The sequence below is a fragment of the Boleophthalmus pectinirostris genome, unplaced genomic scaffold (assembly GCF_026225935.1).
Source record: "Boleophthalmus pectinirostris isolate CB_2022bp ecotype Guang Dong unplaced genomic scaffold, ASM2622593v1 HiC_scaffold_19, whole genome shotgun sequence".
In the NCBI taxonomy this organism is placed as follows: Eukaryota; Metazoa; Chordata; class Actinopteri; order Gobiiformes; family Gobiidae; genus Boleophthalmus; species Boleophthalmus pectinirostris.
In genome coordinates, this window is record NW_026571140.1 from 1,518,635 (window position 1) to 1,532,806 (window position 14,172).

The following is a 14,172-nucleotide window of genomic DNA, read 5'->3' on the forward strand; positions in this document are numbered from 1 at the left end:
GACTATAACACTGATTAAACCAAGTAAATTGGAGAATGAAGTGCGCACATCAGTGAGTGTGTACCTGTGAGACTGAACAGGGGTAGATCGGCAGTATGGTGTCTTAAAAATAAGTGATTAAACATGACTCAAATATGCACAAATCACTCCAAATCCAACTTTGAGGGGGTAAATGAGAAAAGGAACTAGAACATGGTTAAAAAGTCGATGTTGCATTAAAAAAAAGACTTTCTTCATGCATTGCCAAAGTTTCCCATCTTTTCAGTGTTTTTTTTATGAATAAGGGACCAGACAAATGAAATAAAACAATCATTATTTCATATGTCAGTAACAGGCATCTCATGTCAGAGGCTCTTGCTTTGAACACACTTTACCTACTAAACCCCAGCACCTGCACCAGTCATGAGTCAGTGCTAGTGCAGCTTCTGCAGCTCAGGGAGGGAATTCCGGAGGTTCTGAGCTTCACATGAGGCCTGAACATAAACTGAGAATGAGACAAACTTAGATGTGTCAGGTGCAGGTGGCAGGTGCTTTTAACTGTTAGGCTTTGTGCACTTATGGTCTAGTGCAGGTTTGTAGTTGATTTTTCAAAGCACTGAACAAGTCAGATGTGCGCCACACACCCCATACACACTTTATTTTTCTTTATTTTTTGACACATCTTTTTTCTAATTCATTGAAGCAATAATTGCAGTCAGATATAATACTGTATAACATGCACAGCCCCAGTACCAAAAGTATTTTCATAACTAGGTCACTATCAAAAGTCCTGCATAACTATTTTGTATACATTCCTACACACAGCCCATGACCTTCCAGTACTTCCTCCTTCTAACCATGGGCATTTGTTTGTTTGTTGGCTCTTATGCAAAACTCTCTCTGGTTTTCCATGAACCAGTGTGATTTGTGTGTGTGTGTGTGTGTGTGTGTGATACAGGAGTGTGTCAGGGTGTGTGCAGATAACAGCACAAAGACGGTTTCACGGGTTTACCACTGTCTATGTCACCATTCTACATTCTAATCTACACCATTCATTCATCCATTCATTGTTATCAGGTTACTAAAACAAAGATCATACTGTTGCACACAACTGACTAAAATATGTTTAGAAACTGTTCTTTTTTAGATTTTAAAGGTCCCAAATGACACAGTATTGACTCTTGAGCTTTAAGCCATGTTTATAATGTTGTTTCCTCCTCAAAAACACACCTGAAGTTGTGTTTTGTTCCTTTCATTTCATTCTTATTTATTCATCTGTTTACATCTCTAAATCTCAAAATGCTCTGTTGGAGATGTCATGAAGTGGTAGTTTTCTTTTTACCTTTTGTTCAGTAGAGATTTGCAGTTCCAGGGCTGAAATTATCCACATGATTGTAGTGAAGGTGTGTGGAGTTTAAAAACACAGTGGTATTATCACATGACATCACAAGGTGGAGCAGAGTGTGAATGACCGTCTATGTTTTTGAGGATGTAACAACAATATAACACAGATTAAAGCTCTAAAGAGTCAATTTTGTGTAATATATTAAACTGAAACGCCTTATTTGTGCACACAATTGTTTCTGCATTTTGGATGGAATTTTCCATGTTGATGACATAAGTAGAGGTATTCTGTTTTAGAACTCAAGCGCTACTTCTGGTATTTTTGTACTTTTCCACAAACTGTGATAAATATTGACCACAGATACTATCCAACAAACCAAGTCACTTTCACATGCTTTTTGAGTGTTATAGATCATTTGCATACTCTGCTTTTGCACGCTGTAGAGCAGGGGTCTCCAACCTTTTTCCTCCGGCGAGCTACATTTACAAAAAGAAAATTCCAAAGAGCTCATTTTAGTTGTAGGGTGATCAGATTTTCTAAATTCTAAACTGGGACACACCCGGGTTGGGATGCTTGGTGTAAATAACATTGTGAAAAGAGTGTGTAACATAATCTGAGAGACTTCTGACACCGCATTTTTGCTTTAGTGTCATTTTCTGTATTTTGGCCAAACAAATGATAATTTATGTTCCTCGTGGATCTGATTAGTCAAAAATTGTGAGTCGTGTTTAGTCCTGGTTTAGACCTGATATAGTCCTGGTTTAGTCTTGATTTAGTCCTGATTTAGATCGTATTACCGTATTTTCCGGGCTATAGATCGCACTCTTAAGCCTCCAACCCCATCAAAAAACGACTGCGTGCCCCACAATCCAGAGCCCTATACAAAAATCCACTCAGGTGTCCCAGCACGACTTCAGTAAACTACAAAGCCGCACCACCAGCAGGACACTCAAACACACACGGAGCAGACAGCGACCACACAGCGACAAACACCCACAGACACACTCATCACTCCACACCGACGAGGAACGGAACGGAGGAACGAACTGAAAAAGCGAGTGCAATGTGCCACTTCTAGACACAACTGAACAACTGAGTCACTGCGAACACGCCGACAATCCGTTGGTCCCAGACAGCACCCTCCCTACACGCCACAACTGAACAAAGCCCAGAGTCACCGTGAACGCCACAAACAAACAAAACCACTCACCCATCACACTGTTGGGTTTCCTTTAAAGTCCGGTGCAATTTATTTGTGAAAAAAGTTCCAAAATAGACCATTTAATGACAGAGCGCCTTATAATCCAGAGCGCCTAATAGAACGGAAAATACGGTAGTCAAAAATAGAGAGACCTGGGACATTTCTTGTATAAAACTGGGATAATTCACTGGTTTTGTATAAATGTGCGGGGACAGGGGACACCGAGCTCAAAACTGGGACTGTCCCGGGTAAATGGGGACATTTGGACAACCTGATTAGCGGTCACAAGAAATTGAGCATAAAAAAGCCTTAGATAAGGAGCCACTAGATATACTTACACAACTTAAACCTTTATTCATTTATTAGTGCACAAAGTTGGGCATTAATCAGTTAGTTTAATTAGTTAATTCAGAAATCCCTTAGCGAGCTACTTGGAGGGGGTGGAGAGCTGCTGGTAGGTCCTGAGATACAGGTTGGAGACTCCTGCTGTAGAGTGAAAGTAAATGATGATAGGTTTTTATATGAGCCCAACTCTGGTCTGGTCCAAGTGTCTGGTTTGTTTCTGTCACATTATCTGTCCACCTGTCCATACAAGTGTCATTTGTCACAGCAGAAGAATGCATTCAGCTCTCACACTGGTATATATAGGTATTTATGTATGTATATGTAATATTGGAGCCAATACTTTGGTTTGTTGTTGTTGAATTAGCCTCATGAGTTTGTTTGTGTTGTCCCACAGCAGCAGCCTCCCCACAGTGTGTACCCAGCCTCCTTCATGGTCAGTGTGTGCTGGTGTGTGCTGGTGTGTGCTGGTGTGTGCTGGTGTGTGCTGGTGTGTGCTGGTGTGTGCTGGTGTGTGCTGGTGTGTGCAACAGCCTGAGCAGCTTGTGGACAGGCCTGTTTTAATGGCTGCTTTGGTCTGACTTTTGGTTAAATTAACCATTAAGTTTAGAGTCTTGAGGCTAACAGCATGGTGCATTAGAAACTGTATGTGAAGCCTGATTTGGACAAACTTTGACTTATGGATAAGAACACTTCACACACCACATTTGTTCTAGGCAATGTGGGTGAAGAGTCTTGCCTAATGACACAATGGCAGCTTTTGCCACTGGGACTTCACTGTGGCTCCTGGTTTCCTATCCAAGTACTAACCAGGTCTAGCAGTGTTTGGCTTCTGAGATCAGACAAGATCAGTCTTTGATAAGGACACAGTAGCTCCCACATTACAATATCCTAATAAAGAGTTCAAAGAAATGTAACTGTAAAAATGCTTTCCATAGTTCTGTGAGCAATAATTGAATAAATAGTAGGATTTGTTCAATCTCGTCACCATCCAAAACACTAGAATGGAGCCAGAAAGAGAGAGGCTTTCTGTTGTGTCCAGAGCTCAGCTGCTCCCCCTGGAGGCTGCTGTGATGCTGCAGGACTCAGAGGAGGAACACTTTTTGTGGTCATACCTCCTTGTCAAAGCCTGATCCAGTCAGATCTCAGAGGCTCAGCAGGTCAGGTCAGGTCTGGTCAGGACTTGGATGGGAGACCGGTGGGAAAATCAGGAGCCACAGGGGGCGCCAGTCACAAAAACTGTCATTGTGTCCTTTGGCAAGGCACTTCACCCACATTGCCTAGTATGAAATTGGTGTGTCTGAGTGTTGGTGGTGGTTGGAGGGGCTGATGGTGCAGATTAGCAGCCTCGCTTCTGTCAGGCTGCCCCAGGGCAGCTGTGGCTACAATAGTAATTTACCACCAACAAGTGTGGAGTGAATGAAGAATGCTCTGTAAAGAAAAAAGTGCAACATAAAACTGATGCATTCTTATAATTATGATGTACTTTTGTCCTGAGGGCTGTTACTCCCCTCACGTTGCCCTGACACTGGATCTGATGACTCCACTGTTGAGCTGCTCTCACACTTTTGTTTGTGCTTTTCTATTATTATTGTATTTTATTGCTTTGTGTGTTAAAATGTCCTTCAGGGACAAATACAGTGATATTGACAGATTAATGTCTCACAGTGTAACATCCAGACAGCAGAATTGTCTCCATGGAGACCTTGGAGATGTTACTGCTTTGCTTTAACAAAAGGACGTTCTATGACCAAAATAATGGAAATTCCAGTTCAATAGAAAATAATTGTGCCACGCTTGTGTACTGTCACCATGATATCACCATCGTGAGTGTAGACTCCCACTGCCCGAACCACTTGTGTGCCTTTGTGTGTGTGTGTCTGTATGTGTGTGTGTCTGTGTGTGTGTGTGTGTCAGTGTAACGTGAGCGCGGGACACTGATGGAGCCTGTGCCAGCTGCTCAGACTGTGGTTCCACCTGACAGTGCCCAGTCTCGGCGCTCTCGCTTTAATTGGCTTTTTCCTGTGGAGCTGCCGGTGCTGCCGAGGCATTTACACAATGAGCCAGATAAGAGTGAAAGGAAGCCGCCTCTTTACCCACCAATATTCAATTGGAAGCAATTTATTTTGTGCTGTTTCGCCCTCCCCGTAGCATTGGCGCTCCCCCCTCCCTCTCCTCCCCCTCCTCTCCCTCCTCTCTCTCCTCATCCCCCTCTCCCTCTTCCTCCTCCTCCTCCTCTTCCTCGTAGCGTTAATGAGGCTGCTTGATAATGATCTGGGCGCGCTCAGTGGGGACGTCCCTGCCTCCGCTCCACACTCTCTCGCTCCTTCACGCTCTCGTTATGGCCTCCGTCTCTCTTCTCCTCCGTTCGCCTGCGCTGCTTTATCCTCCTCTTTGTTTCTCACAGTACAAACATGCAGCTAGCAGGAGGAATGCTAATGCCGCTCCATGGGTCCTCGGTGATGTAATGAACTGGCTAATGCTAACGCTAAAGCCGCTGTTGTGTTTGGAGTGAGCCCGAAGGCAGATCTCCCAATGTGGAACAAACACGGCCCATACTTCCTGGTCTCAGCGATGTCCCTCGTGTCTGCTCTTCGTTATCTCATTGGCTGTTGTTAAAGATCCTATTTTACCTGTAACAGACTCTTTTGAGCTTCAAGCCTTGTTAGAATATGATTACCTCCTCAAAAACAGACCTGGAGTTGTTTTGTTTTGTTCACACACGTTTGAGTAACTCTTTATTATAAGTCAGTCCATAATCCATAGAAGCATTTCCTCCACTGCCTCCAGAGTTCAGAAGTAAATCTGACCCTGCTCTGCTCAGACATTATTATTAAAACATTTATAATTTCATTCTGTGAGTCCTCCAGGCGTTTCATAAATTTGTATACCACCTTTATGATCACAGCTTTCAACGTAGGGTCATTATTCTGCACAAACAGCAAACTGGCACTTGTCCATCGAGGGACTTTCATCAGGATACAAAGTGCATCATTATATCCAACCTTTCACCTTTTGTTCAGTAGAGATTGGAAATTCTAGGGTTGAAATGATCCACATGATTCTAGTGAAGGTGTATGAAGTTTAAAAGCACAACGGAGCACTTCCTGTATCACCACATGACATCACGAGGTGGAGTGTTTTCAGTTTGAGAGAAGAACTCAGCCTAAATGTGCAGGTTTGTCTGTTAAACATGTGTGAATGAAACAAAACATGACAAAAAGTGACATTAGAGCACAGATCAGAAAACAGCCAAAGGTTTAATCTGTCAGAAAATGTGTTCCTTGTTCATATTGTCTCTGCGTTTTCGATGAAATTTTCCATGTTGATGACACAAGTAGAGAGAGTCCATTCTAGAACTGACCGCATTTTCTTCGATTTTTTTTTTCCCCCCACAAACTGCTGCTTAAATATTTACCACAGATACTATCCCACTAAAGTCAGAATCAGAAAGCCTATGGATATATGTTTGAGTCTTTATTATCAAATAAATGTCATGCCATTCAGAAATACATTTCTTGGTCCAGAAACAAATATAACGACATTCACAAATATAATTCATGACTTACAAATAAATGTAACGGCATTCACCAAAGGAATGGTGTGCAGTAAGAGGCTCTTCACTGCTGCACTACGACATTACCCAGAGTGTTTAGTAACACATTATGACTTGGTCATTGCTGTTCTGGTAACAACAAACTTATAACAGGAGCTGTGACTAAAGGGATTAAACAAAAGCACAAAAGTGCTTTGAAGAGTCATGGATGTATAGAACTATGAAGCTATTAAAATAGTGAACTGACTCGTCTGCATTGCAGTCAAAATGACAGGACCTGGATGGTCATTTTCCCTTTCAAGTTCTGTCATGAATAAAGGACTTTATGTAGTGTTGTCAACCATAAACCATACGTTCGAACTTCAGTTGATGTGATTGGCTGTTAAAAAAAATAAATAAAAATGTATGTGCATGGAACAGTGTCAGGAAGGTCTCAAAAACCCACAAATAAATGCAGGACTCGTCACAAATCTGTGTGGTGGTTTGTAAATGCAGGATCATTGGTTTGCAGATGTAACTGTGTTGACATCTGTGCATCGTAATAACATTTTCTTTTGAGTTGAGAAATGCTTTTGTGAATGTTGTTACATTTGTTTTGGGACCAAGAAATGTATTTGTGAATGTTGTGACATTTATTTGATAATGAAGACACTAAACTATCGCCACAGAAAACTTGTCATGTGCACTTTAAGGCTCAGAGGCCGATTTGCACTTTTCAGCCATCTACAAATCCATGAGCAGGGTATATGGTACGTTCTCAGTGGATTAGCTGCTCCTGTCAGACATTGATGGTTGGTGCACAACTTTTTACAGTTTTGTTTCAATATGAAGCTGTTAAACACGTTACAATTCAAATATAGATTCTACTGAGAACAATTGTTCTGTTAATTTATTCAGAATGAAATACAGTTTTTGTTTTCTCGAACTGATGAATGGCGTCCCAGGAGCGGCTGTGACTCAGGAGCACATCTTTAAAAGGCCTATATCTGACCTATAACCTTGAGGGAGAAACATGTTTGAGTGTGAACTGTAGTCCTGCTCACTCAGTCCTTTCTACCTGTTTGATATTGCACCATGACACTGGGACAGTCTCTGGAGCTGTTTCCCACAGTTCTCAACGATTTCTACTCTCTTAGTGTTGTATTCTTGAAAATGGACCATGACAGAGAATCAACAGTTTGGTGAAGTGAGTGATCCTGTCTGTAGGGCTGACAAAAGTATCAAAAATCAGATACCGCTTTATGCGAGCCGTAAAGATGCTTAAACTTTAGTACTGAGTAGATCCTTATTTGAGCAACTATTAAAACTAAATAGTCCCATTTACAGGATGGAAATGAACCTTTCCTGAATAGAATAGAATGGCACTGAGTTGTATCAGAACAAGTATACAAGCACATAGACTAATATACACACACATGGACCAACATGAACCTACTGCACCACTGAGGATTACACACACATAAGACACATGGGAATAGAAAGTACTACCATTTAATGTTGAAAATTGGCAGTATGAGTATTGAAACTAAGTTTGGATGTTAGTATCGTGACAGCACTACCTGTCAGGAGCGTCTCTGTGGCTTTTATCCAACAAAATGAAAGATGTAACCTATGCATTTTACAGAGCAGAAGTTACAGTACACTGCATAATTTACCTCAACCAGAAGAAATGTAAGACGCTGTGGTTCTGGACAGGGTTTTGTTTTCTCATGCTCTTTGCAGGGCCCTGACCCTCTGTTTGAGAACCTTTGAAATCTGATTTGGTCTTGAAGCTAGAGCCTGTATTGAATGAATGGTCTGAGCTGTGTGTGTGTCTTTGTGTGTGTGTGTGTGTGTGTGTGTGTATGTGTGTATGTGTGTGGGGTGCAGTAACTAGATTAGTTCCTGTTTGGAGAGCCAGTTGATGGATGTGCTAAGTGTTATTTAACCTTGTTTTGGAGCACTTGCTTCCCTCTGGTCTGAGTGGCCATTTAACTGGTGTCTATCTGCCTCGCTCTGGCAGCTCAGCACAGGCGGCAGTGTGTGTGTGTGTGTGTGTGTGTGTGTGTGTGTGTATGTGTGTATGCACGCTCTGTCTCGCTCTGTGCGTGTATTTGTGTAGGCTAACAGCATGTCTTTAAAGGGGCATGTCTTTAGAGGGGAGGGGCAGGGTGGTGCTGTGGTCTGGTGATGTTGAAACGTCAGGTTTGAAGTGAATGCCTGATTCACTGAGAGTTACTCAAGTACAGCCATTTAGCTCACACTGGTATTCATAATAAACATGAGTGTCAGCTCTGACAGACAGCTCCACACTTCAAAGTGAGGCCACTGAGCTGAAAACATGTCACCTCACCTTTTCCACCATGTTAGAGAAGAAATACCTGTAATGTTCCCCTGCACCAAAGACTACTTTGTACTTTGTCATTTAAAGTGTAAGTCTAAAGCCTAAGCATCTTTAAGGGTCACATAATGCTGCGTTCAGATCACAGTGTCCGGGGCGGCTGGTTTACACTGACTCAACGTTTCCCTGCACTATTCAAAGCAAAGACGTCCAACTAGACGGCGTCTGAACGGATTTTGTCGCTGCAGTCTGAACGCAGCATTACACGATCTCATGTTTTAGAATCCACCAACTCTAAGATACAGCCTCATGACTGGAGTGGACCTGCCTCAGTCTGACCCAGTATCTGCAGTACACCAGTGCAGTATCTGCAGTACACCAGTGCAGTATCTGCAGTACACCAGTGCAGTATCTACAGTACACCAGTGCAGTATCTTGCGGTACACCAGTGCAGTATCTGCAGTACCAGTCAGTACAGTGCAGTATCTCAGTACACCAGTGCAGTATCTGCAGTACACCAGTGCAGTATCTGCAGTACACCAGTGCAGTATCTGCAGTACACCAGTGCAGTATCTGCAGTACACCAGTGCAGTATTTGCGGTACACCAGTGCAGTATCTGCAGTACACCAGTGCAGTACCAGTGCAGTATCTCCGGTACACCAGTGCAGTATCTCCGGTACACCAGTGCAGTATCTGCAGTACACCAGTGCAGTATCTGCAGTACACCAGTGCAGTATCTGCAGTACACCAGTGCAGTATCTGCAGTACTCCAGTGCAGTATCTGCAGTACACCAGTGCAGTATCTGCAGTACACCAGTGCAGTATCTGCAGTACACCAGTGCAGTATCTGCAGTACTCCAGTGCAGTATCTGCAGTACTCCAGTGCAGTATCTGCAGTACTCCAGTGCAGTATCTGCAGTACTCCAGTGCAGTATCTGCAGTACTCCAGTGCAGTCTGTGGAGCTTTTCCCAGCCGACCCACTTGTCCTCCTCTTGTCTTGTCTCCAGCAGCAGCAGCTCCAGGCGCAGCACTTGTCCCACGCTGCCCACGGCCCCCCGGTGCAGCTGCCCCCTCACCCCTCTGGACTGCAGCCCCCCGGCCTGCCCCCTGTCACTGGGGCGGGCTCCGGCCTGCTGGCCCTCGGAGCTCTGGGCAGCCAGGCCCACCTGCCAGTGAAGGACGAGAAGAACCACCACGACCTGGAGCACAGAGGTGAGTGTGGGCACAGGGCACAGGGGTGAGTGTGGGCACAGGGCACAGGGGTGAGTGTGGGCACAGGGCACAGGGGTGAGTGTGGGCACAGGGCACAGGGGTGAGTGTGGGCACAGGGCACAGGGGTGAGTGTGGGCACAGGGCACAGGGGTGAGTGTGGGCACAGGGCACAGGGATGAGTGTGGGCACAGGGCACAGGGGTGAGTCAGACAGGAGCATCCTGGTCACTGTGCTCTAACACTCATTTCTTGAGCTTTGTCATGTGTTCAACAATATTTACTAGTGAAAATGTTTAAGAATTAACCTTTATAAAGAAATGATCACTTTTGGGGATGCACCAATACCACTTTTTTTTGAAGTACTTCATTTTGAGTACTTGGCCATACTGATACCAGACATTATTTTTACAGGAGTCTTTCACAGTGCTGAATTTTTTATTTATTTATTTTTTGAATACTTATTTGTTTAAAATATCTGCTAAACTCACTTTAGTTGGGCATAATTGCAGCATCATTTAGAGAAGTTTCACACTAACTTCTAAGGAACCACTTTTAGTGTAAACAGTGACTGACTTTAAGTGGTGCCACACCAACTAAACCTGTGACCCTGCTCTGTTCAGACGTCAGCGTTTGTCTGTTACTTTTAGTCTCAGTGTAGCACAAGTAGAAGCACATAGAAATGTTAGAATGCTACTGTGCTGATGTCATCTGGAACTATAAAAGTACTACAGATTTTTATCGGTGCATCCCTTGTTTTTTGTTTTTTTTTTCGTGATCAAACGTTGTCTTTGAAGCAGCCTCCAGACGTGGACGTGCAGAAGAGCTGACTCAGACTAACTCATGTTTCTCTCTCTCTGTCTCTCTCTGTCTCTCTCTGCGGGCCCCTCATCGCTCCACTCACCTCTGACCCTCGCCCTGAAAGAACGAGAATCCAGCACGGTATGTCCACTCTCTCTTCTCTTTCTCTGTCCGTTCTCCCTCTTTCTCAATCTTTTTATCTCTCCTCTCTCCTCACACTCTAGTCCTCTCTCTTCCACTCCTACCCCTCCTCTCTCTCCTCTCCTCTCTCTTCACACTTTCCTCCTCTCTCTTCCATACCCCCTCTCTTCTCTCTCTTCTCTCTCTCTCCTCTCTTCGCACTCTTCTCTCTCTCTCCTCTCTTCGCACTCTTCTCTCTCTTCCATTTCTCCCTCTCTCTTCACATGCTTCTCCTCTCCTGTCTCCTGTCCTCTCTCCTCTCCCCTCTCCTCTCCTCCCCTCTCTCCTCCTCTCTTCTCTCCTCTCCTCTCTCCTCTCCTTTCTTCTCGCTTTCCTCTCCCCTCTCTCCTCTTTCCGCTGTCCTCTCCTCTCTTCATTCTCCTCTCTCTTCACATTCTTCTCTCTCTCCTCTCCTTTCTTGTCACTCTCCTCTCCCCTCTCTTTCCTCTCCCCTCTTTTTCCTCTCTCCTCTCCTCTCCTCTCCTCTTCTCTCTCCTCTCCTCCCCTCCTCTCTCCTCTCCCCTTGGTCTTCTCTCCTCTCTCCTCTCCTCTTCTCTCTCCTCCCTCCCTCCTCCTCTCCTCTCCTCTCCTCCCCTCCTCTCTCCTCTCCTCTTCTCTCTCTCTCCTCCCTCCCTCCTCCTCTCCTCTCCTCCTCTCTCTCCTCCTCTCTCCTCTCTTCTCTCCTCTCCTCTCCTCTTCTCTTCTCTCTCTTCTCCTCTCCCCTCTCTCCTCTCCTTTCTTGTCGCTCTCCTCTTTCCTCTCTCCCCTCCTCTCTCCTCTCTCCTCCCTTCTCCTCTCTCCTCCCTCTCTCTCCGGTGGCGGCGCACTGATGGGTGTACTTTACATAGGGCTAATCCTCGGCGGCCGTACAGATTCATGCTCGTCTTGTCTGAACACACAGGTTTTTGTCCTCTGGGGAGAGTGGGCCGACTCAGATCAAATAATGAAGTCTCGCCAAATAAGCCAGTGCCGTGTAATCCAGGTGCAGACTGACCCCGAGCGCTAGGCCCGGATTAGCCGCCAGCTCCAGCCTCCTTTCATTTCAGCACAATTAAAAACGACTTTGACTTTCATTCCTCTTTGCCACTGCGGAATCTCTTTATCTTCTCTCATCTTCCATTTCTCCCTCGCTCATGTTCCAGTCTCTCTCTCTCTCTTTGTCTTTCTCTATGTCTCTCTCTTCTCTTTCTCTGTCTGTGTCTCTCTCTCCTCTCTCTCTTGACTTCCATTCTTCTTTACTGTCACAGATTGTCTTCCATCTCTCCCTCGCTCATGTTTGAGTCTCTCTTTGTCTCTTTCCTTCTCTCTCTGTCCATCCCTGCATCTCTCTCTCTCTCTTTCTGTTTGTGTCTCTCTCTTAACTTTCATTCCTCTTTTCCTGTCACGGATTTTCTATATCTTGACCCTCACTTATGCTCATGTCACTCTCTTCTGTCTCTCTCTTTCCCTGTATTTCTCTCTCTCTTCTTCTCTCCATCTCACTTTCTTTCTTTCTGCCTGTGCCTCTCTCTCTCCTCTCTCTCTTGACTCTTTCCTTTCTGCTGTCACAGACTCTTCATCCCTTCTTATCTTCCATCTCTCCCTCGCTCATGCTCTTGTCTCTTTCCTTCTCTCTCTCTCCCTCTCTCCCTCCATCTCTCTCTCTTTCTGTTTGTGTCTCTCTCTTAACTTCCATTCCTCTTTTCCTGTCACAGATTTTCTATATCTTGATCTTCTGTCTCTCCCTCACTTATGTTCATATCACTCTCTCTCTTCTGTGTCTCTCTCTCTCTTTCCCGCTCTCTCTCTTTCTGTCTGTGCCTCTCTCTCCGCTCTTTCCTCTTTGCCGTCAAAGACTCTCTTCATGTCTCCTTATCTTCCTCCCTCTCCCTCACTTATGTAAGTGTCACTCTCTTCCCTGTCTCTCTGTCTTTCTCTTTCTCCTTTTTTTCCTCTTTGCCATCGCAGACTCTCTCCTCCTCTCTCCTCCTCTCTCCTGCTCTCTCCTTCTCTCTCCTCCTCCTCTCTCCTCTCTCTCCTCCTCTCTCCTCCTCTCTCCTGCTCTCTCCCTTCTCTCTCCTCTCTCTCCTCTCTCTCCTCTCTCTCCTCCTCTGCTCCACCTCTCTCCTCCTCTCTCTCCTCCTCTCTCCTCCTCTCTCCTCCTCTCTCTCCTCTCTCTCCTCTCTCCTTCTCTCTCTCCTCCTCTCTCCTCTCTCTTCTCCTTGCTCCACCTCTCTCCTCTCTCTCCTCTCTCTCCTCCTCTCCTCCTCTCTCTCTCTCTCTCTCTCCTCTCTCTCTCTCTCTCTCTCTCTCTCTCCTCCTCTCTCCTCTCTCTCCTCTCTCTCCTCCTTGCTCCACCTCTCTCCTCTCTCTCCTGCTCTCTCCTCTCTCTCCTCTCTCTCTCCTCCTCTCTCCTCTCTCTCCTGCTCTCTCCTCTCTCTCCTCCTCTCTCCTCTCTCTCTCTCTCTCTCTCTCTCTCTCTCTCCTCTCTCTCCTCCTCTGCTCTCTACCTCTCTCCTCTCTCTCCTCTCTCTCTCCTCTCTCTCCTCTCTCTCCTCTCCTGCTCTCTCCTTATCTCCCGCGTGTCCGTCGCTCGTCTTGCGTTTATTGGCCGCTCTCGGTCTTGGATGACGGGTCGGCGCGCTCGGGTTTGGCGCGGCACAGATTTGCGTTCTCATTGAGCGCTCGTCCTGAAAGACTCCACTCATGTCTGAAAGCAATCCACACCGTGCGCTTCAGCCGTCTGCCGACCGCCGCGCTGACAACACGCGGACTACCTGATCTCCCTGACTCCCTCGCGCTCCCAGGTCACCCGATACGGCGCGCGGGTCTGAGCCGCCGGAGAGGTCAGATCGGTGTTCAGATAATGGTTTGTTTACTGGAAGCTCCACACACGCAGCGCACAGAAAAAAGAACAACAGTGTATCTGGAAGTAAGTGGGTGATTTCTGTGGCAGATACGAGCTCACATCTTTTTCCCGAGAATCATAAACGGCTAAACGAATCCAAGAATCCTTTGTGCCGCAGAACAGGTTTGTCGAGGCGTAAACTACAGGCTTAGCAAATTAAACGACCTAGGACAGTTTAGAATACTCACTGTACTAAAACACACTTAACCCTTTAAGAACAAAGGGCAGTTTTAGTACATTTGTCCTCGCCTTAATTTCTTTCTTAATTTTGCTGTTAAAACTGTCCTGCTTACCTCTTAATGAAGTGTTACACATCCTTTATTTTTATTTTATTTTTTTTTTAGTACAATC

General features: G+C 45.3%; 1 protein-coding gene across 1 annotated transcript in view; it reads left to right on the forward strand.

Moving 5' to 3' along the window:
- The window catches only part of tle3b (TLE family member 3, transcriptional corepressor b), an 89,235-nt gene that overhangs the window by 44,428 nt on the left and 30,635 nt on the right, over positions 1-14,172 (forward strand). Inside the window, 2 exon segments of the mRNA XM_055154276.1 lie at positions 9,753-9,957; positions 10,879-10,895. Coding sequence (XP_055010251.1) covers positions 9,753-9,957; positions 10,879-10,895 — 222 coding nt within the window.